The sequence below is a fragment of the Poecile atricapillus genome, chromosome 2 (assembly GCF_030490865.1).
Source record: "Poecile atricapillus isolate bPoeAtr1 chromosome 2, bPoeAtr1.hap1, whole genome shotgun sequence".
NCBI lineage: Eukaryota > Metazoa > Chordata > Aves > Passeriformes > Paridae > Poecile > Poecile atricapillus.
The window spans coordinates 140,838,544-140,865,755 of NC_081250.1; the positions used below are offsets into that span (position 1 = coordinate 140,838,544).

Genomic DNA, 27,212 nt, shown 5'->3' on the forward strand with positions numbered 1-27,212 from the left:
GGGTTTAATTGTCCAGTTACAGCTTCAGATTACGAAGTCCCATCCTTCTTGTTTTCTCTCGTCAGTCCATCATTGTTGATGCTTTTGGGCCTGAAAATTGTAACAATAGTCCTTGATATCAAGCTAGAAAAGGAATTGTTTTGTCTACCTACTCTGTGAAGAGAGCTCACTAACACTGAATGTGAAGCTCAAAACTACACACCTAGGTAGCTCAGAATCTGAAAAACATGAAAGCTTAAACTTAAGGCATCAGAATACTCTGAATATCTGTGACTTTTGAGAAAAATAACAGAAAAATGGAGCAAACAGAGAAAGTTTTGTTCCTGCAGCTCTTGTTATTTAGTAAAATAAACTAGTGTTTGAATAATTTACAGTTAAATGGGACCTCGAAACACAATTTATTGAAGTATTTTGAAACAAACCAACCGACCAAACAGACTTTTAAATTATTACTAGCAGTTGTACATGACAGGCAAAAAAAAAACCCTTGCAGCTGTTTATGAAAGTAAGATCCTGCTGTCATGAATTCAAAATATTTCAAAATGAAACATGGGACTACTAGAATGAATAGTTTATCATTCTTTGAGCCCGTTTCCAGTCTCAGTGTTACCCACCTTCTCATAGTATATTGCTGTATACCACAATGCTGTTCTCTTTCTCTCAGGGTAGAAAGTATTTGTACTGTTCTGCTTTTCCTCCCACATTTTTGGTTTCACATAGGAAAAACTTGCACAAGTTCATGATTCTAATTTTTCCTTGTCCAATTCTCCATGCAGTGAACAGAAAGCCAGGCTTCTCCTGTTTTTGGGGAATTGCATTTAGTGAACTCTGCAGTTCCGTGAGCTAGGAGACATGAGGGAGAGCACACCTTGGCCTGACTGTCTGTTTGAGAATATTAGTTTGTGATGCAGATAAATTATTAATTATTGTCTCACCTTAAAGGGAAAAAGTCTTCAGGGTGATCAGTCTTTGGTGCTAAGAGCAGCCTTTCAAGTCACCTCACAGAAATTGTGACCTTTCTAAATGGGTCTGGTCCTGGTCATGCTGTGGCCATGGAGGTCCTGGGCACTGCTTCCTTGTAGGTGTTTCAGAGTCCCAGCCCTTTCTGTTGCTGAAGGCATTGAAAAAAAACCCATCAGCTGCAGTGAGATGTGGCCATGTAATGAATCCTGTTTGCACTGATCTTGCCCAAATGTAGGTTACTTTTCTCAGGTTGCCATATCTAACTCTTTCCATTGCCTATGAAAGTAACTTAGGTGTTACAGCAAATAAAAAGTTTAATCTTCTTGAAGGACCGATGTTCTGTCACTTGTGGCTTCTTATAAACAAGCCACATATTATATTATGAATAAAAATGGAGGAAAAAACCTTGAATGAACGTGGAAACTTTTCCTCTTGTAGAGTTGTGGAAGTCAATGCATGTGCATTTTATCTCTGAAAGTTCAGCTGGGCTGTATTGAAAGGCACTAAATAAAACTGCTGCATTCAGAAAAGCTGACAGTCAGTGATTGGATATTCACCTAGGTCTCTGCAAGACTGGAATTCCAAAGTCAGTTTTCAGGAGAAGAGTGAGGGACATTTTCAGAAACTGTTTAGTAGAAGATGCTGCAGGCAACAGAGCCACAGTCCTGTTAGAGTTGTGGTCAGAGCTGCGTCTCTGTCTGGAAGCATAGCAAGGTCTTTGACCAAATTCAGAAAAGTCTTCATCAGGGCAGACTGTGATCAGCTCTGAGTGCAGGAACTGGCTTGGTTTTATTCTCTGTCTTTGCAATTTGGATTGTAGGACTAAGGTCTTCTTCCTTCCAGGGTGAATAAAGACCTACTTTCTGTTATTGAGGACTTTTGGTGAGAAAGGAAAAGGACATGGACCTTTTTCAAAGAGAATTATGGATTCTAGGTCATGAATAGTGCTGGGATATGGTCTACTACACTGGGAAATCTCAGAAAGGGGCAGTTCCAGTAGCAGTTCAGTTATATTATTGTATCATTCATACTGAATATACAGCCATTAATTGTTTTGTATACAAAATTTTACTCTGTATTCTCTTTGAAGTGACATTTTTTGCATGCACTCATCTACATTTATCTCCAATTGCTTAACTAATTGATTAGAGATAATGAATTTTTGTAATGTGGAGATGAGTAGAAAATGTTTTTTATTAAAGCTATTTGGCTTTTAAGCATGTTTGAATATTCCTTCTTTTATTCTCCAGTACCATTTCCTACTCAACCACCAACAACACCTTCAACACCCCCTCCACCACCTACAATCCCACCTGCAAAAGAGGGTAAGTGCTACATGTGTGAGTTTTTAGTAATTTTAAAGTGTTAATGCAATGTTTTTCTGCTTCTGATGGTATTTAGACCTGTGGGGAGCAGATCTCATGAGGCATTTGCTGTAGAAACACTATTAAAGCAGCTGGCTTAAATTTAATGATCCAAAAATCTGACATCATTATTGTACTGTTAAAATTTGCTGAAAGGGTGATTAATATATGTGACACTTCCTTTTTCCAGAACTCCTAAACCATACTTATTTTGCAACTGAAGCAGACATCCTAGGATAATTAAACTTCAAAAGCAGCATTGTTTTTGAATATGTCTGCTTTAGGTAATGTGAAAAGTATGGGCCATGTTCATACTCTCCTCTTTAAATGCTGACTTCCTTTTATTATTATTTGAATGTGTAGGGTTTTGTGCAGAGGCTCATAATATTTCTGTGAAAGGAGCATTATTGGTGGAGACTAAGGATCAAATACATCAGCTTGAAGTCAGTAGACCAAACTGACATGTAGAAATTGAGAATTTAATCCACAAGCACAGGGGAAAAAGACCTTGTATGTGTATGTTTAGAGCTACATAGGAGTAGGTAACGTGGGTTTTTTGTTATCCAAGGAGTAATCAACAGAAAATGAAAAACACTGGTTTGCATCTTCTTGTCCTACTCTATGGATTTAGATGAAATATGAAGATGAAATATATTGGCAAATACAACTTTGGTTTGAGACAGTTTGCTTCTGACCCCAAGCAATAGTCTGGGATTATGTGGAGTGCTGAAGGTTCCCAGTTCCCATGGAAGAGTGAGCAACTTGTGTGAGCAAAAGTACAGCTCTTGCAGGCCATTTTGCCTAAGAATGGAAGAAGATGGGATGGGTGAAACCTGCATTGCCCCTGCAGCTGAAGTGCATTAGACACTGCAGACCTTAGAGTAACTTTTTGAATGGAACAGTTTCCCATAGTTTTCCTCTACAGCTGAAATTCTGTTGTCTAGCTTACTGTGTCATGCTAGGAGTCTGGCATTGTTTAAGTTCATGTATGACTTTACTTAAAAACCTAAACAAAAATAGAAATGATTAGCCAGACTTTGAAGAACCGCTGAAATGTGTTCTGTGGGAGGATCTATTGGTGCAGACAATTCTCCCTTGCAGAGCTCAGCTGGTTCTACGCCTGCACTGGAGTCAATGCCAGCAGGTCTCTTGGCTGAAGCATAAATAGCTAACATTAAACAAGGGCTTTTTATGATGGTTGCATTTTCTTAAGTGATTTATGAGATTTCATGAGGAGTTTAGGCATTGCTCTAATTCCAAATTTCTTGCTTTTCTTCCTCAGTGTGCAAAGCAGCCAAAGCTGATCTGGCATTCCTGGTAGATGGGTCATGGAGTATTGGAGATGACAATTTCAATAAGATAATTAACTTTCTCTATAGCACTGTTGGAGCTTTGGATAAGATTGGTCCTGATGGAACACAGGTAATCAACTTGTGCAGAGATGGAGGGTGCATGGGACTTGACAGGGTATTTTAGACTAGACCAAAAGTTAAATGAATCAAGAAGTAACTGACATAATTTCACAGTTCTGTGAAAATATAAACTGCTCTAGGTCAGTATCTTTTTTCAATAACTTTTTATGCACACCATATGTTAAAATTCACAATACAAATTTTTGTAGCACAAGGGCTAAGTGTAATTTCAGTCTCCTCTAATTCTAATGACGTTTAAGTTTGTTGATGCTTTTGGTACTCACTGTTATGTTTATAAATAAGCTAAAAATGGCACTGATAAGGAAAATTAAAGGTTCTGTTACTTTAAGTCACACACTCTACAGGACCTACAGTGCTTGAAAAAAAAAATTGCAATGATTTCAATGTCCCATTTGTGTATTTGTTTAGAGAGGTGCTCCAGAACATATTACTGGCGAATATGTTACTGTTTTAAGTGTTACCTGTATAATACGGGGTTTGGAATCTCACTGGAAGTTAATTTTAACTTGTCCAAACCCTGAAGAATACTTAGTTTTTACCGTTTCTTGCTATACAGCTATTTTTCCAGAATATAGTTAATGGTGCTTCAGAAACTTTGTCACAAGTTTAAACACGATAGTTCCTTCTGAATTAGGAGCACCGCTTATGGAATATGCTTTGTGAGTTCTAGGGGTTTAGAGTACAGGATTGTAATATAGGGTTTTAACTCGAGTAGTGTCATATTTGACAGAGGCAATATTTCAAAATATAATCCTGAATCTTTCTATTACCTGCTTCAGTCCCTAGCTTAAGTTACTTATGTGCAGTTATTAACTTGTGGAGACTGAATTAAGTCCCAGCAGTTCTGAATATGAATAACTGTACACATGTGAGCAGCTGTAACCAGGATTTTGCTTTTGGGCTTGATTATGCTTTGGCTTCTGCCAAAGTGGGTATTACTGTTTGCTGCAAAATGAAACCAGAAAGAGTTAGACGGTTGCCAAGGTTTCAGAGAGTAAAACTGAACTTTATTTAGTGAAAGCCCTCTTAAAGAGAAAAAAATACCTCTGGCTGCAATTTAAGAATGAGGCAAAGTTACAAGATAAATGCTTGTTTTAAGTGGCCAGATTCACTTTTTGCTTACACGGTGGGTGGTGCTTTTGTAATGAATATCTTCTATGTGCACAGGTGGCAATAATTCAGTTTAGTGATGATCCCAGGACAGAATTTAAATTGAATGCATACAAAACAAAAGAGACTCTTCTTGAAGCTATTCAGCAAATTGCCTACAAAGGAGGAAATACAAAAACAGGTGAGAAAGTTATTGTAATGCAGATTTCCCCCCTGCTTCTCTAAGCAATATTTCCTGTTTACTAAGTGGTTTAATTAATCACTGCAAAAGCAGTGATAATGTGCTATCTCCTCACTGGAGATGAAAGGTTGAGCTCTGAAATTCTAGAAAGTCTTTGTAAACTATTGTTTACACATTTCAGCCCCTACTGCTGCATATTCACTCCACTGACCAACAGTGGAACAAGGATCAGGGAGGCAGGGAGAGGGCAGGAGGGCAAAAGCAAATTAATTTGGGGGTAGTGGAGGGTGGAGTGGGGAGTAATATAAAATCAGCTTGGCAAGTGAGCAGAAAAGTGAGAAAGGGGAGAGGGTGGGAGGGAGCTTGCAGAGCATGTAGAACGCTGGAGAGAGTGGAGGGTCTGCTTATAAGCCAGGATGTTAAACCTCTGTGGGGTGTTTAAGATTGCAATGGAGAAAGATATATGTTAAGGTTGCATTTTAATTAATCCTTAAAATAGCTTTCTGATATAAAGAAATTATAGATGAGTGTTGAAAGGGTTAAAATCTGTTTTAGTTGGAAACCATATGTTTTAATATTTTCAGACTGCACAGAAATTTCTTGCAGCTGTTGCATTGCACCCATTTTCAGCATTATCAGAATAATTTTCCTTTTACTATGATGACATTCTCAGTTGTTAATGTAGACAGTGCCCTACGATCCAGAAAAGGAAAGTTTTTTTATCTCTAACCCAGCCAGCAGCTAAATACCACACAGTGCTCACTCACTGCCCACCCTTAGCCCTGGTGGGATGGGGAGGAGAATGAGAAAAGGGTAAAGCCTGTGGGCTAAGACAACAGTTTCATAATTGAAATAAAGTAAAATGCAATTATAATAATAGTAATTAAAAGGGGTATAACAAATAGAGGGAGAGAAACCCCAAGAAAAACAGGTGATGCTGACTACAGCTGCTCACCACCCGCTGACTGATGCCCAGCCCATTCTGGAGCAGGGATTGTCCCCTCCTGGCCACCTCCCCCAGTATGGGGCAAACATCCTGGGCAGGATATTCTGTGGTACCAGGTGTCCCTTTGGCCACTTTGGGTCACTGTCCTGTGTACACTCTCCTCCAGCCTTCTTGTGCAACTGCTCAGGGGCACAGAATGAGACACTGAAAAGTCCTTGACTCAGGGTAAGCACAGCTTAGCAACAACCAAAACATCATTATCAACATTAGCCTCCTATGGAGTCCAAATCTCAGCACAGTAAAGAATAAAGAAGAAAATTAAGTCTATCCCAGCTGAAACCAGGACACCCACACAAATCATGTTCACGATCTTCACCTTCTGCATTGAAAAATGGATGGCTGAAGCCATTGGAACTTGAAGTGTTACAGTCAAAATCAAACTTTTCTTAATCTTGATTTTAATAACTGCAGAATGAACAAATTGACAGACTACTCAGGACACAACAGTCTTTTTCTCTTTTTATATATGTCTAACATGTGATATGTGAAGCCAATAGAAATGGGATTGCTATCACTGTCGATGTCAATCTTTGTGTTACAGGCAAAGCCATTAAACATGCACGAGAAATCTTATTTACAGGAGAGTCAGGCATGAGAAGGGGCATCCCAAAGGTTTTGGTTGTCATTACTGATGGGCGATCACAGGATGATGTGAACAAAGTCTCCAGAGAAATGCAACTAGACGGTAAATTGTGTGATTTAAAAACAATTCACATGCTCTTTTTTTGTCATTAATTGCATCTACATATGTGTGGGCATGAGACAAGGATAGCTTTTGCTCCAGATTTTCAGTTTTAAAGAAAACAGCAATTGCTGAGAAACACAGAATATCACTAGGATATGATTAGGTTCTGGATATTTTTGGTGATTATTGGAATTATTTTTCATTTTGGCAGCAGTGCTAAAATCATGTAGTAGTCAATGGAATTGTTCCCAGAATGAAGAACTTGGGGAATATGATCCTGAGAATCTGGATTGTCATCTATAAAGTGTACTCTTGTGGTAATTAGCAAATTGAACTATTTTGTTTTCTACACAAGAGGTCTATTGAAAATTCTTATACTGTTTCTGACCTGCTCTTATGTTATACTAATTACCTCTAGGAATTTTTTAAAGCTTCCATTTCAGAGCTTTAAGCAGCCACACCATGTTGTGAGTCTAAGTGTAAGAACGGGATTAATTATTGCAGAAGTTTGTATCAAAACCCGAAGGGCACAATGTGCCACCTGGAGTAAGACTAAAGGATGGAAAAAAACCTATCTTCCTTTTAATGCGAGGTGACCTAAGGAGAAATTACATTTGCACCTTTTATTTGCTGTTATCTTTGATGGCTACGAAGTTCCCAGTGTATTTCACTGATTTCTGAAACCAAATGTAATTGTCCAGCTTGGCTGCCTCCTTGTTTTGTTGGTAGATGCTGAGTGTAGTGGCTTCATCAATAAAGCACATAACAAAATAGTGGGCTTGCATGACCTGTTTGAAGTAGCAGTCAAAACCATGTGTTTGTGAATAAATTGGCGTTTGTGTCCAGGCTGAACAAAAAATGTTCATCTCTCAGGAAAGTCTTGCAGTTGCATTATTAGCTCCTGGACTGGGAATGACCTCCAGAGGAGAAGGCACTTTGTGAGGGTTCAGTTGCTGGGCTGTGGCACACGACTTCCCCTCTCCCATTTCCTCTGGAGTGTGCTGTGAGTGAGGCTGCAGATGGGTTGGAGCAGGTACCGATGGGCATCGGCGATGGAGGCGGCACAGGAGGGGCTGATCTTGGACGGGACATGAAGACATTGTTATGATGTATTAAAGTCAAAGTTTTGTTATGCCAAAAGTTCTGCAGAAAGTGATGAATGCCCCTGGTCCTCATTCAAATTTAAAGATAATATTGCTTGACTGGAATAAATTTGTGACTAAGCCATGCTAGAACAGTATATCCATTAACTTCATTCAGCCTGATAGGTTTTTTCCTTTATCTCTTATGGAAAGGAAAATGCTGAAAAACTTATGGCTCTTTTGTTGCTCCTGAAACATGTAGGAAACAGTTTCCACTTCATTTAAATCTTCTATTTTCAAACTTTGAAAAATATTTATGCTGAATATATAGACCAGATTCAACCAGATGAAATGAGAATGCATTTATTTCAGTGTTCACTCATGAGGCAGCACTGGCTTGAAATCATATATACTAACACGTGGCACAGAAAAAAATCTGTAAAGGACCTACAGGAAATTAATTTTTCTACTTTGTATTTATTCTGTACTCGATACATGGATATTTTTGTGTAATACAGTATAGAATTAAATTAGAAAAGCATTTAAACGTATGCTAAATGAGTACTACTCAGTAGTCATATATGTTCAGAAATGTTTAAGGTTTAACTTTAATTAACTAATTAAACATGAATATCCAGAAGAAATATTTCACAGAGAATGTTTTACTTTTATTTTAGTTTAATGTTTATGTTCATGTTTAATCAGGAAAGGAGTCATTGCAAATACAGTCGTGTTCATACTGTATTTCCACTCTCAAAATCAGTGACTCACAGGAGTGTTGTTTTTTGTTTTACAGGTTTTACCTTTTTTGCTATTGGAGTGGCTGATGCTGACTATTCAGAGTTAGTTAATATTGGCAGCAAGCCCAGTGAAAGACATGTCTTCTTCGTGGATGACTTTGATGCATTTATAAAGATTGAAGATGAGCTCATCACTTTTGTTTGTGAAACTGCATCAGCAAGTGAGCCATTTTGATTTATGCTTGTTTCTAAAATAACTGCTAAATACTGGGGGGGTTGTAGCTATTAATTTTCTAGTAAGACATATTCTTGATCTTTTTAATATAATTTTCTGTTGATACTATAATTCTTATGTTATTTCCTCAGAAGATTAGGACATGAAGATGTTGTGACTTCAAAATAATTAATGACTGTTTCTATAAAGCCAGAATACAGCTATTGGTTGTCAAAAACTCATTTCAGATGTTGACATTTCAGAATCATAAAAGATAATTATATTTTATTTTCTTTCTCTGTAAGCTCCATTCATTCTTACTCAAGTCACATGGTTAATTTATTAATAGATATCCAATCATTAATGTTTTTGTTATGAAAGTAGACAAGTTGTAGCCTAAGCAAAAGCATAAAACACACTCAAATTCTGAAATCTGTGAGAAAGCCACACTTCCTTCTCTTTATGAAAATTAAGGAATAGGCATTCCAGAGCAACACTTAATGATTATTGGCCAGTAATTCACATGCTTTTAGGTATGTGCCCACAATATATCGTGTATAAGCCAGGAAGCAGGCACTGTGTAGCTGACGTGAATCGTTTGTGATTGTAAAGAGTCCTTGTGCACAGGGCCGTGAGTTATCATGAGACTGGGAATTGTCAGAGCTGGTAAACAAAAATAATGTTTGTGAGCCATCAGTTCTGAGATTTTGACCATGAGCTCTACTTTCAATGGTAGAAAGAATGTTAAACATTAACAATACTCAACAGTATCATTTATTGATCACTTGTGCTTGATCTTCAAATGTGACTATCCTGGGGTGCCATATTTGGTTGATGTGCTGCTTTAGGCTTGTTGATTTCCCAGGGCACCTTTCCTGAAAGATATTAATGACCTTTCTTCCCCGCCAAAAGAAATATATAAGCCAGATTTACAGCTATTTAAAATGTGAGCACACATCTTAAGGACTGTTCTGGTTTCTCTTGCTCATGAAAACTATTGTGGAGTTTGAAGAGGTACAGAGAATGTCAGCTGGAACTTGAGGCTGGAGAAGCCTCACAAACAGAGAATTAGGGAACACTTAGTTAAACCCTAATATAAGACATATTTTGTTTTATGCAACAGACAATGAATTTGCTGCTTTTTTTCCAACAAATTTGAACTTGTTGAAGAGGTTGTGAAGGCAGGTTTATAGGGAGGATTAGACAAATTAACGGCCAAGAAATCAATAAAAATATATTACATGGAGCACACAGGTATGTATACCTTAATATCTTTACTGCAACCCTTGGGAATCCTGAGAAGCATCAACAGAATGGAGAAGAAAGTGGCCAGGTTTGCATGATCTTCCTACCCAACATCTCCTGCTGCTTTTGAGGGTAGAGTACAAGTGCATGATTGTTATGACTCAGTGGGACATCTTTTGTACTCTTAAATATATCTTTTTTTCTTTTCCAGCCTGCCCACTGGTAGTTAAAGATGGCAATAATTTTGCAGGTACAGTATTTTTGTGTTCATTTTTGTTTCTGAATTATGGAATCATCTTCATTACATTATTTTCACAGTGTTAGTACATTTCCCTTTGTGCTAACAGGCAATGAAACTCTTAGGTACAATTGATGTTGTCTTTTTTGTTTCCTCTAATGCAGTATCAATTTAAATTAATAAAATATATCTTTTCATACCTTCCAGGATTTAAAATGATGGAAATGTTTGGTTTGGTTGAAAAGGAGTTTTCAGCTGTGGAAGGGGTGTCCATGGAACCTGGTACATTTAATGTTTTCCCATGTTACAGACTGCACAAGGATGCTCTGGTATCCCAGCCTACCAAGTATGTATTCACATATAAACGCTCAAAAAACACAAGAAGATAATTTTCTGGTGTAGTCAATTATTCATTTCAGGGACTAGTATTTTTAAGTCAGAAGAGCAGAGGTGCTAGTGTATATCTGATATAATGATGAATAGGAAAATTGCTCTGACCCTTCGATCAGTTTAATTCAAAAATAACAATTGTAGGTTAAATTAGGTAAGCCCACTGGCTGTTTTGGTTTTCCCGTGAGCCCATTTCAGGCTTGTGTCTGTGTAACACCTGGCAATTTCATGCAGGCCTGTGTCTGGGCAGATTCCAGTTTGCAGCACTTTGTGCAAGGCAGGTTGAAGTCTCATCAAGTTCAGCATGTCCTTGAAGCAAGGGTCAGAATGAGAACCTGCTTCACTTTTACTGCAGTCTATGTCCTGCCATTGGTTATAAATGAAGATTAATCCCCTTATATTGAAGGGAGTCTGTGTGAACCCTGTCTAGTACCTTCCTGAGAGGCAGGACATCTTTCAGTCACAAGGACTGTATCTTGGGTGGGTTATGGAGGAGGCCATGAAGAATCCCTTGACTGAACTTTTACAGTCATTCCTCAGAGAGGATGTGATGGAAACCTTGTTTTGTGTATGAACAGTGTCTGTGTTGTGTTGGGTTCCTCTCTGTCCAGACCCCTGTTTCATATTAAGTGGCACCAGAGAGAAGCAATGGCTCTGATGGGAAGGTGTAATGAAAAGTATTCTTTAGCTAAGATAAATAAGAATGAGAAACGGTGGAAAAATGAAGGTTTATATTAGATACCATCAGTGTGTGATTATCCTGTTGTGTCCCAGTTGGAGCTGTGCTTCTTGGTGCTGTTTAACATTCTCCTTGTTTTGTTTCCTCCTGGGCTTAGATGGGCTGAGATGTCGAGGGATTAACGTTTCACACTTCTTTTTCCCTTTCTGCTTCTTTCTAATTTGATCTGCTGCCTTTATATGCTGTTCTCTAGCTGCCACCCCAGTCTTACTGCTTCATTAGGCTTTCACTCCTTTTCATGATTCAGAGAACACCTTTCTCTTGATGATCCACAGGTACGTCTGAAAAATACCACTTGGCTTTGTCACTTCATCTGTGCACTGAATGCCATTAATTTTACTCTCCTTTTTGAGCTCTGTATCTCCAAACCTTGTGTCTAACCCACCCTGCTTATTGAATTGACTTTCATTCTTGTACAATGGACACAGTGTAATTCTTTTTTCTTTTACCTATTGAGTTCCCTCTCTTTCTCTATGGGAAATGGGCAGTGTAACATCACATTTGATCATCTGCTGATACTCTGCAGAATATACTGATGGTATATCATATTAACTCTCTTTTCAGCATGATTCATATCTATACATCTTCTATGTGCCAGAAACACTTAAGAAAGAATGGGTCATATTTGGGAAAAATAAATTGTTTGAATAACTCTTGAGAGTTCTTTCAGATCCCCTTACTATGGTTTTAAGGAATCAGACTGATTAACATTTAACATACAGTCAGTTGTCTCAGACACTTGTCCACATATTTCACTTTGGGATTTGACAACAAAAAGTTAAATTAAACTGGAAGTAAGAAATAAGGAATTTTTGGCAATGACATAAAATAAAGTACTTCTTTTCTGCCATAAACTTCCTCTCTCTTCTGCATAAATTCTAGGAAATCAGATTGTATTTCAGCATGTGACCTGTTCTGACTTCACTTTCTTTTTTATTTGCTTTGAAATGTATAAACTCCATTCTCTGTACCTTATAAAGCTTCCTATAATAGTCTGTCACTCCTAATTTTAATCCATTTTTAATGGTTTAATGACAAGGGACATGTCTATTGAGACTGGTCTTCCAAGCAATTTCCATTTCCATTGTCTCCTAAATAAGACAATTTCAAAGGTCTTGAGAATGGCTATTGTTTGTTAAAAGCTTTAAATATAATTAATTTCAGCTTTACTTCCAGCTGACTTCTGATTTGATCTTCAAATTTAAAGTGTTAAATTTTAAGGTCAATTTTGTAAATTTCAAGGGAAACAATAACTTCTACTTTCTTCGTAAGTGTCCTTTTAGAATTATCAAGTTGAGTAGATTTTATAAACACTTATGTTACTTCTCAGTCATAACTTATAACGAAATATACAGAGTAATGGAAAGCATGTCAGGTGAAATTCTGATGAGTAAATCACCAGATTTAATGTGTCAGTTTCAAAGACATTATTTCTCTTACAGGTATTTGCATCCTGAAGGTCTCCCTTCTGATTACACCATCACGTTTCTCTTCCGGATACTCCCGGACACACCACAGGAGCCATTTGCTCTGTGGGAGATTTTAAATGAAGCATATGAACCTCTGGTTGGAGTTATTTTAGATAGTATGTGTTCTGTATTTTATCAGTGATCTTAACTGTACAAATGATTCATTCTGTGCCTAGTTTTATTATTGCCAATATTTCAATCTGCTACCAGAACAGCCACCTGAATCTGGCAGGGGTTAATCTCTAATGCATGGTTTTTAGATTTGATTTAACTGAATTTAATTTGGAGTTAGAGTCAAATTTTGAGTTAGCTGCCTTAAACTGGATTCCAAGGGTCTCTGATAGATTCAATTTGATGTGAGGTACTCATCTGCTTTTAAAATTCCCAGTACTTTGGATCTGATTCTGATTGAATCCGTCTTGATATAAGCCAGTGGTACTGACAGCATATGTAGAGGAAATGCAGTCTGACAAAAAACAGAGTTAGAACCACAGAAATGAACTCTTGCTAGCTCTTCATTTCTGCTTGGTTTTACTTTCACAATTGTGAAATGGGGATTATAATTTACAAGGTTTTACTGTTGAGAAGATGAAGCTACTGTGATTCCAGTTCTTCACAGCAGCCAGTTTGTCACCTTGAAATAGGTGGGAATTAGGCATTTAGATGGCTTGAGGAAGAATTTTTCTTGTCCAGCTCCCACAGAGAGCTAATGGGAGATAAAACCAGGTAAACATGGGTGAGGTAGACTCAGAACTGCTGGTCCATCCTTCCTGTCAAACCAAGAAAGAGCATTTCTTTGATACATGTTGTTACTTCCAGGCCAGTTTGTTGTTAATTAATATAATTTGTTAACATTTGAGCTGTCATCTTTGGTCTGCTTTGTTAAATGCATATTTACTCCTTCAACTATTGTATCATGACTTTTTAATACAGAGCACTTAATTTTGATCTCACACAGATGGTGGAAAAACTCTGACTTTCTTTAACTATGACTACAAAGGAGATTTTCAAACTGTAACTTTTGAAGGTCCTGAAATAAGGAAGATATTTTATGGGAGTTTCCATAAGGTTAGTAATGACAATAGGGAAAAAAGGCACTCTGAATAAAAGCTTGTGAGTTTTTCATGTTTCAAAATCATGTTTCATGAGGTCAATAACTGCCAAAAAAGTGTATTTTGCATCACCTACCTTACTACCTTAGTGTCATAAGTCTCTTTGCAGTATTAGATTAACATTAAACAAGTCATAGTTTCTGTCATGAAGCTGATGTGTTCAATTTTCATCTCATACTTTTTGCCTGTGTTTTAGAGTTCATTTAGAAATACATATCTTGAAAAGTAATTTAGAAATAAAGCAGTCTTTCTTTTTAAGATCTTAGATTTCTTTAAGATTGCCAGTGTCACTCAAAAAAAAAAAGTTCAGAAGAAAGTTCCTTTTTTCATCAGTTGTAATTTTAAAATATATTTTAAGAGCTATGACATGTTGAACTTTCTTTTGCTACTTGAAAACCTGTAACATTCTTTCTGAAACCACGTGAAGCAGTTCTGGGGCTGTAGCAGAGCTTTTGTTGAGGGAGGATACTTTTGTCAAAGAGGTTTTTTCCTGATGTTTGGATCTTTCCTAAACAAAGCAAGCAAGCGAAAACCTTGAGAGTTTGCTCGTGGCAGGAGAGTTATAGCTAGTCCTCCCTACTGGGAGTGTCTCTGCTGCATCAGCAAGGGACAACAGAGTGTGATCAAGGCAGAAGGAAAGAATTTAGTTGTGCTCTGCTTTCGATACTGCATTTGATGTGATTTGATTTTTTCATTGTAAAAACATCAGTATGACAGCTTTTGCTGTCAATGTATCATTTACAAACTAAATTTTACTGCTTAGTTTTGGCTTTTGCTTTGGCTGGCTGTAATGGTGAAATCCAATACTCTATACAAGGAATGACCACATAAATCAAGGTTTCTGTGGGATCTGAGTGGTATAGGAACATTGTGTGGACCTTCTGTTGGGACAAATTATTTACCTATTGAATAAATTATGTAAGTTGCCAATTTCTTTGCAGACGTTCCAGGAGTAGAAAAATAAACTAAATTCATTAAACAGATTACAATCATAGAATAATTGAGGTTGGAAGGGACCTCTTGAGGTCATCTAGGTTATTTGCTTTGGAGTGTTGAGTTTTATTAGCAAACATGGAATTATGAGCTCATTTCAAAAATTGTCCCCCTTTTTCCAGGGAAAGGACAAATATATCCCATATGCTGCTTTGTGTGTTACAGCATCTTCTCTTTTGCTTAGTTACATGTTGTTATCAGCAAGACCACGGCCAAGATAATTATTGACTGCAAGGAAGTGGGTGAGAAGACCATTAATGCAGCAGGGAACATCAGTTCTGATGGCATAGAAGTGCTGGGGAGGATGGTGAGATCCAGGGGACCAAGAGACAACTCTGCACCGGTGAGTGGAATAGTAACAACTCTTTCTAATGTTTAAAATATCCTAAAAAATCAACTGTTTGGGAACTTTGCAGTTAGTTTCAACTTGAAGCCAAGCAAGTTCATATTTTAAATAGTAAAATCCCAGCATTTCAGAAATTCTGCAAAAGCCTGCAGTAATTGTCAACATGGGCACAATCTATCTTTTATTATTTTAATAAATGAAGTAATAAGGTCATTATTGTTGAAACATTATTCTTGAAAACATAGGTAAACACAGTTGGCACATTCAGATATGACTTGTGTTCCAAATGTAATTATATAGGGTTATACAATCTATAACTCCTTTGGCTGGAATTATTTAAACTTTGGGTTTCTAAATTTTTTGTAATTCCCCATGTCTGTTTTTCCCTCTGATTCTTTGTTTGTCCCTTAATTCACTGTCTGTTCACTAAAAAATCGAACTGGTTTGGCACAGACTGTCCCCAAAAGCTCCCATCTTGGTATACCTAGCTCTTTTATAATATAAGACATTTTATGTGTGAAAGATCTCCCCCTTCCCCAGTTTAAGTGCTCATTCATTCCTCTGAAATTATTCTCCTAGAAGCAGCAATTGATTATTCTTTCTGCACGACAACCAATGCGACTCTTTCCATTTTGTTTTGTTTGGGGGAATTTTGACTTTTTGGTGCGTAGTAGTGTTTGCTAATTTTCCTTGAACTTTCTTGAGCCTAGAATGAGTTCAGCAGAGAATGTGAACCTTGAACCAAGGATTTACTTGAATAGGAATGAGGTTTCAAATATGTATTTACTTGTTAATATATGAAAATACTCTTGTTTCGCAAAAAAATAAGCCCTCAGAATATGTCTCTGTACAGAAAGAAAGAGCTTTTAGGACTCAAGTTGATGGATAATAATTATATGAAGCCTGGAAAGACAATTACACAGAGAAACCTTTGTAGTCACATTCCAATAGAAGCAGAAAAAGACAGACTTAGGAAATCTTGGAATTAGAGAAGCCTTTGTAAAGAAGTGAAAAGAAATGTGTCTTTTGTTAGAACCCAGGAATCTATAAAAAAAAAAAAATCAGACTGCCCACTCACTGAAAAATTTGATTTTATTCAGATGAACTGTAAAGCTGACATAAGATTAGAAATGTGTAGATGAAGATGAAAATAGTAGTTTTAAGCTGTTTTCTAGTATTACCATATATAGCAAATTCGACACAAATCAAGAAAGCACCCAAATGCCATCCTCTGAAGTCTCCATTCTGCCCAATTTATTTATATTGACAAGTACTTTTTTGAATAGTCACATTTAAGAGATCAATGAGTTGGTTTCTCACTCCAAAATTTGGAGGACATTGAAGGAATCTACTAGGAGGCAGGATAGAGGTTTTCAGCTACTAGATTATAAATAAAATAAAAGAAAGCAGTTACTTTGGAACAAAATTGTGGGTGTTTTGTTCCAATTGTATTCCCATGCAACCATTTAACATTCTTGGAATATTTTTGGTGTATTTTTAAAATAAATCAATACAGAGCAGTCATTTGAGTTTTGCCAGACATTTTAATTTTGAGGGAATATAATTCTACCAGAGTTGTTTGTTTTTTTTTTTCCCATCAATGTATACAGTGTGAAATGGTAAAATGAACAGGCAGACATAGCTAGACAGATAGGTAGGTAGACAGATACATACATATATACTTAGAACAAAAAGGGGACTAGGCTCAAGGTGCCTAACCCTTTTAAGATGCCTGAATGAGTCATCTCAGGATTAGATTATAGCAAGAGCAATGAAACCTGACTGGCACATGCAGCAAGTAATGTTTCTGTGGTGGTTTCACACTGACTGACATTAGGGGAAGAAGAAAAAAAAACAACACCCATGGAAGTGATTTCTTTGAGAGAAGCTGCTGGGAGCTTCCTCTGTGCCTGGGAAAGGTCAATATTTGGCCAGTTCTGAGAACTGACAACATTTTGCACCATTTAGAAATCAGATTCACCTCTGTGAATTCCACATTTCAAAAACCAGAAACCCGAGAAACTCAAATTGGCAAATCTAAACCACTACAGTTTTCTGTCTCTTCAGTGGGATTTAATGAAAAGTCCAACTTTAAAACATTATCTATAATTCAAAGATCTTCTCTTTATTAATGTTTCCTCCTTTTTGGATTTTAATTTGTTTGCCTACATGTATGTGTCCTGTTAATAGTATTGTCTAGCGTGATCTGTTGAGAAACATTTGCAGAGCTGTAGCCTGGTTAGATGAGGACTTTTCCACCTTACTGATTCTGCTTGCAGGGCTGGATATTTAGAAAGCAAAATCACTATGAATGTAGAGACTTGTGAATAAACATTTTACAGTAGCAAAGAAAGCTTTGTTTTGGGTTTTAGCTTGAGTCAGAACAACCCACGTAATGTTTTTAAAAAAGAATACTGAGTCATGCAACATTTGGTTGGTGAATACAGCATTTCAGAAAATGTCTGTTTGCTCTTTACCTTACACCAACATACTTTATCTCAATGGATGTCCAGATTGCCTAGTCCAGACAAAATGAATGCATGTACACGCCTGTGTATAAATTTTGCCAGTGCTGTTATCCATTGTTCAGGATAACAGAATAGCTTGGGAGAGATTGGGTTATGGAAAAAAATGGCAATACAACTTAACTTCTGAACCTAGGGTGCTCTCTACAGAACTAACCCTGGTGTTGCTGCACCCCATTTCTGGGAAATCTGATTTGCTTAGGGCAGTATCATGCAAAAGCTCAGATATTCTGTGTCCCAGAGCAGTGTGTGCCTGCACTTCCATCTGCTGCTGCACCCAAGCCAGTGAGGCATCCTGGAGTTAGGAGCTTAGGGATGTGTAGCAAGGAGGGAGGCTCTTAAGTGGAGCCAGCTTCCATTGGACACAGACATGGACAGACTTGCTGCACTCAGGGGGGTCTCTGTGGAGCCAAGCTGAGACTCCAAATGCTGCCTTCATGCTGCGCTTCAGCCGTCTGAGCTCTTCAGCACGGTGGCAGCTCATTGTGTCTGCATCTGTAGTACAGCAAATCTACAAACCAGCTGATCTGCTGGCAGGTGAGGAGAATGTCTATTTATATGAAAGTATGCCTTTATTTAAAATATAATATTTGACTTTTATAAGAAAAAAAAGAGGCAAAACCAAAGGTGCACATATGTAGTTCATTTTAACAGCTTTAGAAGCAATGCAGTTATAAGAAAATTTTAAAATTCATTCCTCTGTTCTGATCTTAAAATAATGCCACTGAAAAGAATGGGAATAAACCCAGAGTTCTATCTCTAGCAGCTCCTCAAATTTTTGAACATGTGGGGTTAATTTAATGGGATGTTCTGTTCCATACCATTCTCTACTCAGTATGCACATAAACAAGGCATGGAAAAAGAATAGAAATAGTAACAGAAGAAAGCTTCATCTCTCTAGACTCCTTTGTTCTGTCAGGGCTGTAAAGGAGATAATTGGTTTTACCATTGAGTCCTATTTAGTATATTGTTTCTGAGTGTCTAGCAGCCACTATTTTTAGCAAATGTGTGTGTTCTTGCAGATTAAATTCTTGTCTAAACCTTGTTCCCAGACCTGTGATGGGAATTTTCTGCCCAATGTTGTCACGTGGTGAGCAACCTTTTCCCCATTCTGAAGCTATCATTGCCTGGGGATAATGTGGTTAAGAGAGGGCATATTCTAAAGTAAAATTAAACTGGAAAAAATGAGAAATATTATTTGTGGCTCAGCTCCAGTGTAAGTAATAGTCTACAGAAGATGTCCCAGATAAAATCTGAACAGCAGACCAGAGGGGTTAAGAGGAATTATTCAGAGAAACTAAACTTTCTTTTGCCTGACTCTAGATGTCTTTTTTGCTATAAAAATATATTGGAAGACAACACTGGGCAAAATAAGGAATTTGAGCAAGGAGTAGGGGAAAATTCAACATATACCTGTAGCATTTAACCTTGATCCACTTTGCTTAATTAAAATAATGTCTGATAGTTCAGATGAGTTGGTCAGACACACATTTGCTAAAAGCAGTGTATTTACCATTGAAGTGTGGTATTTGTGGCTTGCTGCTAGAAGTCAAAAGCCTTTGTCTAATCTGAGTGCTTGAATCAAGTTGGCTTTGCTTGATGACTCCATTTTGCACTGATCTTATATCTAACAGTCATATTGTACATCACCCTTGTTTTGAAACAGCTGCAGTTACAGATGTTTGACATCATTTGTGCTACCTCATGGGCCAATCGAGACAAATGCTGTGAACTTCCTGGCTTGGTAAGAAACCTCTTTCAATAGCTGTAGAATTTACCTTTTATTTTCTACTTCGTTGAGACTAATGTTTTATTGGAAATGGATGATTAACTGTTTTCAAAAAGCCCATCTCTGCTTGGATCATTTGTCCTATTGAAAATCAGTAAGATGTATTTTTCTAAATCAAGGAGGTGCTTTTGAGTACTGTATCTTAGACTGTACTAAATACTATGTCTTAGATTGATAAAATACCTAGCATTTGAAGTTCTGGACATCATTCTTCTCCTATCTTAACCTTTTCATAGAGAGATGAGGAAAATTGCCCTGCCCTTCCTCATGCTTGTTCCTGTTCAGAAGCCAATAAAGGTCCCCTTGGGCCTCCTGGACCACCGGTAAGGTTTTATTCAGCTTTGTAGTGCACTGTAGCAAATAGTCCACTGGACACCTTTATTTCAAAACTTGAATATACTGCCATTGTATAACTAATAAAGTTAAATTACACTTTTAAGTGTTGGTAAAGAGATAAAATTATATTCAGTTTATATTGAAGATGCAATAAATTATGTAAAGAAGTATTATGCTGAAGCAGTTGGGGTATTCTTTAAACCTGGAACCCTTTTACCTGTCTGTAGCATTAGGTATGTCATAGGTAGTGCCATTCATTTCCAAATTTTTAATCACCTGCTGTCTACTCTAGCAGATGTGTATTAAATGTAGCTTGGAGTTTAGATTTCTGAAATGCTCAGTTTACAGAATTCTTATCAATTAAAAATATGGAACATGACAATGCCACTTGCGTAGTATATGATGAAAGAAGACTTTTCTGTTTTAAAAGCCCTACCTAAGTACAATATTTATTGGAAAGTAGGCCTGGAAGTGCAGGTTCTTCTGAGAGTTCTTGGAGGCAGAGAGGTATCGAAGAGCCGTGAAGGGAAGAAATAATGAATTCGTCCTTTATGGAAAGTTGAATTTAATTTTTTTTTTAAATTTTCCAGTGAATGGTGAAGTGTACACGGTTGCAATTTTAAGTATGCTTAGTAGTGTCATTTTGATGCACTCATGAAGAGTTTGCTGTGTAGATGTTAAGTAAGTGTGTGTCCAAGTCCCTCGTGTAACCAGTAGAAGTAGTCTCTTGTAGAAGAGACTTTCCCTCTATGTCAGTGCAGCATCTTAGATGGAATAAATCTCCTTTCTCTTTACTGGCTTGTGGAAACTCAGACCAGACAATGGAGATATAGGCCCACTAAATTTTGAGAACTCAATCTCTCATCCCAAGGCTGATTTTATCGATTTAGAAAGTCTCTGAGATTGTCCATTATTGGTTTGGTTTAACAAGAATCCTGACTGGCATATTTGTTGAATGGTCATGGTGTTTTTCTGTTACAGCTAGACAAATAATATGATTATTATCTTCGTGCTGCCTGCCAGAGTGAGTTTGAGATGAGGCTCTCTTGTGAAAAGTTTGAGCTGTGTATTTCTCTGCTCATACTGTGTGCTGGATGCTCCAAGGGCATGTTTTTAAATGAAAGAGCCAGGGAAGAAAGTAAAGGAAAATGTTTTTGGTGTTAAAGTACACAAATTACATGAGATGCATGTTTAACAACAAAATTGACCTGGACATAACGCCTTCACATAGTATGTCCTAGGAGACATTGATCCTCCTGACAACTCAGAGGTCAGGCTTTCTTCAAGATCTGTTCTTCAAGCTCTGCTGAAAAAACCTGGAAAGAAATTCAAGAGGAAATTCACTTAAGACATGCATCTTGAACAAAGAGAAATTATTCTGTTCTCCTATTTGAATGTAGGTTATTAAACAAGTATGGATAAAAGTTTTAATTCCCACATTATAGCATCCAGTTTGTGTTTTGTAAAAAAGGCAATGAGATAATTCATATAAAAAGGTCACTTAAATTGAGTAGTTTGACCACATTTCACGGTAAAATGAAAAATGTTTAAATATTATTTGACTAGAAGGGTGTGTATTATTATAGTTCAAAAGATATATGGGTCAGGAATTGCTAAGGCTTAACCCAGCAGTAAAACAGTGTACTTCTATATATTACATTAGGATTAACCATGTTTTGAATAGCATAGTGCCAGGCAAGAGGAAACTTAAAATCAAGCAGAAAAGTCACTGCCAAGGCAGGGAAATATGTGATTCTAGAACTCAGCCTGCTATAAGTGATGCTTTTTTGCCAGACAATTAGATGGCAGAGCTCTGGGGGGGAAAAAAAAAAAAGAAAAAAAAAAAAAAAGAAGTTCAAGGCCTACAGAAAAGCAGAGCAAAAGAGTAAAGCTAATTTTCATCTCTGTGCCAACCAAAAGTCAGAAAGTCACATGTGCTATGTCTGGACTGGAGTGCTCCAAGTCATTAAAATGTCATGTGACTTTTCTCCAAGCCAAGGATTCATCTGTTTAAGAGATCAGGATCCTACCATGTAACTAGTTTTAGACATTAGGCTAAAAACACTCCAAATAAAATGCTTCCATTTGTTTGGGATAGTAACTCCAGAAAGAATTTTTAACCTTTGAGAAAATGTATCACTTCGGGTAAGACAAAATGTTGTTTTGAGTTAAGATTATCTGGTAATTTTCATCATGGGATACTGTTTCCATGGCTTTGTTTTTGGCAAAATTTGATCTTGCTGTGTGAAGTTCCCCACACAAAGTAAAATTGAGATACCACAGAAAACTAATGCCTGCATTTGAAAAGAATGCTGCAGAACTGAAGAAGGTGAAGGAGACAAAAATATTAAAGGATTGAAGAAGTTTAATAGCAAAAAAAAAAAGCTTTCAGTGCTTCATAGGTTTTGACTACTAAAAAGAAATGAGAAGGTGTCTTGATAACAGTAGATTAAGACCCGTTTCTGGGGAAAAGCACTGGCTACTAAGAAGTTATTCAAAATAAGGGAAGAAGGCATAACATGAATTTTTGGCCAGAAAGAGAAGCAGCACAAAAAAAAAATAAAATTGAAATTTACCATACAGGCTTAGCAGTGCTGGGGCATAACCACCAAAACAAGTTTATGAGAAAAATAAGGGGCCTCTTCTGATGTTTTCATCTTAAATAAATGCTCTTCTGGAAATTGTGCTTTTACCAAGCAAGGTTACTGGGTTCTAAACATGGACAAGTGTACCAACATCAGCATGAATCTGAAAGCATATGATTCAATGGCTCAGCATCAGGCTATTCTTAAGCATCTATTCTTTGTAAAAATGCAGTCCATTTATGATAACAAAATGGGAGAAAACTGTGATTTTTTTTTTTTAATGTTAAAAAGTTGCAGTTATTGTGCTGAGTAATTTTTAATCTCAGAGCTTGTAGTAAGGCAGAGAAAGGAGAAGGGAGAGCAGATTGGAATGCAGAAATATGAGGATCTGGAATTTCGCAACTGGCAACTGGAATTTGGTTCCACAGAGAACATGGGATGAGATTTTAGGGTCAGAACTGGCCATGGTGGAGTGAGTTGTGGCCATAGAGATGTGGGATGGAAAAGAGAAGCCTGAGGGAGCTGGGAGAGGCAGTGGAAAATTGTTCTGTGACCACACATATGAAGACCATGTCACGATACATTCATTGAAGAGCAACAGTGCTCTGGGATTTCCAGACATTTCTGTCCTTTCTGCTATTTAAAGTCTCATAGATGATGCATATAAGCAGATTTTCTATTCTTATAGCTTTAATTTAACTACTGTTATTTTTTTAGTACTTATTGTAGCCACTAAAGAGTACTATTCAGTTGTGGTGTCTACTTGTACAAGGTCTTGTCTGAGTACAATGATAGATGGAATACCTTTAAAGCTCACATTCCAAGAGATTAGACAATATACTCAGGTGGGGGAAGAGGGAAATTGATACGGAAAAAAATTGTTTATGCTGTCCTAGAACAGAAAGCACATGTAGATGTTGCAAAACACATTCATGGCAGCCATCCATGAATATATGGTACTCCAGTGTCTCAGATGATACTAATAAAAAAGGCAAAAGTTGGTTAATAAATGATGAGCAGATGTAGGCATTGCTGAAGAAAGCAAAAAAGAGAAAAATGTCCAAAAGAGCATTTTACCTAAGAATAACTCCAAATTAAACCATGGTGTAGGTCTAGCAGACTCTGGAGTTGTCCTTGCTGAAAACTATTCCTAAGTCATTAGAATCACAGAATTATAGAACTGTTTATGTTGGAAAAGACCTTCAAGATGATTGAATCCAGCCATTAACCCAGCACTGCCAAATCTGTCACTAAACCATGTCCCCAAGTGCCACATCTACATGTTTTTTAAACACCTCTCAGGATGGTGACTCCACCATGTCCCTGGGCAGCCTGTTCTAAAGCTTGAAAACCTTTTCTGTGAAGAAATTATTCATAATATCCAATCTGAATCTCCCACAGTTCAACTTGAGGCCAGTTTCTCTCATCCAGTCCCTTGTTACCTGGGAGAAGAGCCTGACCCCCACCTGGCCACAGGCTCCTTTCAGGGAGTTGTAGAGAGTGATTAGGTCTCCCCCGAGCCTCCTTTTCTCTGGGCCAAACAGCCCCAGCTCCCTCAGCTGCTCCTCATCTGACTTGTGCTCCAGGCAGACCCTTCACCAACTCCATTGCCCTTCTCTGGATGTGCTCCAGCACCTCAATGTCCTTTTTTGTAGTGAGGGGTCCAGAACTGGACAGAGGATTTGAGATGTGGCCTCATCAATGCTCAGTACAGGGGAATGGTCACTGCCATGGTCTTGCTGTTTCTGATCCCGGCCAGAATGCCCTTGGCCTTTCTGGAAACTCAGACTTTAACAATGTGATTTTGGTGGGAACAGATGTGCAGGAGGTTTCAGCAACTGGAAGGGAATCTGTGACCACATTTCCATCCATTTTCTTAGCTTTCAGTGTTATTTTCATTCTTACGTAGTGTGCATTCTTGGCTCTAAAAAGTAGTCACATCTGTGTTTAAATCTGTTCCTGTCTATGGCCACACTTGAGTATGTTCCCAGTTTAATTACTTCAGTGAAAGGATATCGACAGGATATTTACTGATTCTTGAATGCTGATTCAGGAACAGGAAGAATCTGTTTGGGCTTCTCTGGATTTCATTTCTTTTTGGGAGTTTTGGTTTTCAGTGAGTCTCGTGCTTGTGCTTTACAGGGTGGTCCAGGTGTCAGAGGTGCCAAAGGTCATCGTGGTGATCCAGGTCCAAAGGTACTTTTTATAGCACTCTACATTTGACAGATGCACGGGTTCTTGGTTTATCTCTGCTGCATGTAAACCTTGAAATGAGTTCCAGATTGTCTCTGGTGTTTTTGAGGAAAAAGCATAGTGAAATGCCATTGGCATTTGCTGTGGCTCTTTTTAAAACAATTAATTGTCCTATTTGTTCCTTGATAAAAGATGAAATTCAGAATGCTGCTTTCACAGCATAAATCATCCTTTTATTTAGTATTTATAAAGAAACCTGACACTTTAACATTGAACCCTAACTGTTCAATCACGTTAACTCATATTTCAGATGTTTTTGAGTCTATTGGTATTTGATTCTTCAAACAGAAGCTGCCTTTGTCCATATGATAAGAATTTAACTTATGTTCTGTGCTACTTTAGGGACCAGATGGACCTCGAGGTGAAATTGGTGTTCCTGGACCACAAGGACCTCCAGGACCACAAGGACCCAGTGGACTTTCTATTCAAGGGCTTCCAGTGAGATTGAAAAAATCAATAGGCTTTTTTTTCTGTGATCTTTTAAACAGCAAATAGCTTAGACTAAACTGAAATACCTTTTGGTATTGTGATCAGAATCTGAATTTCAATATTTGAGGTGAAATCACAGATGTGGGTTTGACCTCTAGCAAATGTGGGTTCAATGCCAACATTTCTGGTTTTTTATTTTGATCTGAATTTTCAGTCAGCTGAAAGTATTTGATTGCAGGTTGAATGTGACCTGGGTATTAGCATCCAAGCCTGGAGTCAAATGAAAATAAATTGCAGTGGGGGTTGTGACATGGCACCAGACCAAAATGTTAATATTTTCTCTTTCTCTGGCTGTACTGCTCATCACAGATCAGTTCTGACTTGAAAGGTGTACTCAAACAAGAACACCATATTCTCTGCCAAAATTAAGCAATAATATTCATTACATAATAAAATCTATCATCAGAGGAAGTGATAAGGCCTGGAGTTTGCAAGGCTGTTGTGAAATAAGTCACAGAATTTCATCACAAATAAACATTTTTAAAATAATGAACCAGTAGCACTTATCTTGTTTCATACACCTCTCCAATAGATGGGTACAGACAAGCCTAGAAAAGAAGTAATATATATATATTTTTCTGCTAGTTTTTTTTTTCAAAATTTACTACATTACAATTTAAATTAATCTTTTTTCCAACTTATATGATACTAATGTGAAATATAATGGTATACCAAATCTGTATATTCTTGGTGATGTTGTCATAGAGAATAATAAGAAGAATACTTTAATTATAAGACCAGTTATTTCATAAAGAAAATGTTTTTTTTTATAAAAGATTTTTCTTATTATCTAGAAAAGTGTATTTTTTCATGCATATGTACCACAGAAACATGCCTAGTTGCCAAAGAAAACCCTTTTTGTACCATTATTGGAGATACTGCTGTGGCCTGAAGTGCAACAAATTATTTTGAAGAGAAGAAGAAAATAGCTACCTTTCTTTTTTCTTTTTTTTTTTTTTGTAACAAAATGGCTAAAGTTTTATCAAATTACTTATGAAATCTTTTAAAGTTAATTTTATTTTCTATGTTTATAACTTCTACATATGCATTTTTGCAAATAAGGATCTGTATGTTTGCTTTCAGAAAGAAACACAGTCTATTTTCTTACTGATTACTTTTTTGTTTGTATTTTTTAAAGAAGCTGAAGGGAACTATTAAAAATAGAAAAGTAATCATATATTTGGTTTACTATGTGTGATTCTTTATTTTCAGGGGCCACCAGGTGAAAAGGGAGAGAAGGGAGATCTTGGTTTTCCTGGCCTGCAGGTATTCCCTGTTGTATACCTGATGACTTACTAAGTTTGAATGTTGAATTGACATCACTGTGAGTTTAGAGTTTAGGGCACATACTCCAAACTGCTGAGAAATGAATTGTTGGGGTGAATTTGAACAGGGGTGTAGAAAGAGGAGGAATCCAGGGTATGCTGGTGTGCAGTGACTGATTATCTTGGGCCTGAAGAGCTGGTTACTTTCTTTAATGCTGAAATTGTGTCTCTGTAGACTCAACCCCTCTGCATTTTAACAATGTGTGTTCACCCAACTCTCATTTCACAGAAATACCTTCTTTACTGGACCTCTTCTATGGTGCCACCCATTATTGAGCTCCCTGGTTCCATTTGTCCAAAACATGCATGCAGTTTCACTCGAAGATTATTTAGTTGGATTCTGTTAATTTAATCTCTTCATTTTCTCTCCTTTTATAATGCTTAGGGTGTCCCAGGAGCATCAGGTTCACCAGGAAGAGATGGAGCTCAAGGTCAAAGGGTAAGGTAAAATGAGTATGTTTTACATGTGTTTTGCTCCCATTCCGTAATGGAAATGTTTCCTGACATGGTTGATTTATTATAATTTACTTATACTCTCTACTTTCTGGAGATCATCTCTCTGTGCCAATCAGCACAGGAGGGTGGACATCCTTCTGTCTG

General features: G+C 37.3%; 1 protein-coding gene across 1 annotated transcript in view; it reads left to right on the forward strand.

Annotated features, from left to right (window-relative positions):
* COL14A1 (collagen type XIV alpha 1 chain) overlaps window positions 1-27,212 on the forward strand; it is a 118,794-nt gene that overhangs the window by 66,529 nt on the left and 25,053 nt on the right. The window contains exons 25-40 of the mRNA XM_058830316.1: window positions 2,214-2,288; window positions 3,610-3,749; window positions 4,928-5,051; window positions 6,599-6,742; window positions 8,621-8,785; window positions 10,235-10,273; window positions 10,469-10,607; window positions 12,833-12,975; window positions 13,818-13,927; window positions 15,149-15,307; window positions 19,502-19,579; window positions 19,861-19,947; window positions 24,688-24,741; window positions 25,141-25,236; window positions 26,500-26,553; window positions 26,998-27,051. Of these exons, the coding sequence (XP_058686299.1) occupies window positions 2,214-2,288; window positions 3,610-3,749; window positions 4,928-5,051; window positions 6,599-6,742; window positions 8,621-8,785; window positions 10,235-10,273; window positions 10,469-10,607; window positions 12,833-12,975; window positions 13,818-13,927; window positions 15,149-15,307; window positions 19,502-19,579; window positions 19,861-19,947; window positions 24,688-24,741; window positions 25,141-25,236; window positions 26,500-26,553; window positions 26,998-27,051 (1,661 nt within the window). The remainder of the gene's footprint in view (window positions 1-2,213; window positions 2,289-3,609; window positions 3,750-4,927; window positions 5,052-6,598; window positions 6,743-8,620; window positions 8,786-10,234; window positions 10,274-10,468; window positions 10,608-12,832; window positions 12,976-13,817; window positions 13,928-15,148; window positions 15,308-19,501; window positions 19,580-19,860; window positions 19,948-24,687; window positions 24,742-25,140; window positions 25,237-26,499; window positions 26,554-26,997; window positions 27,052-27,212) is intronic.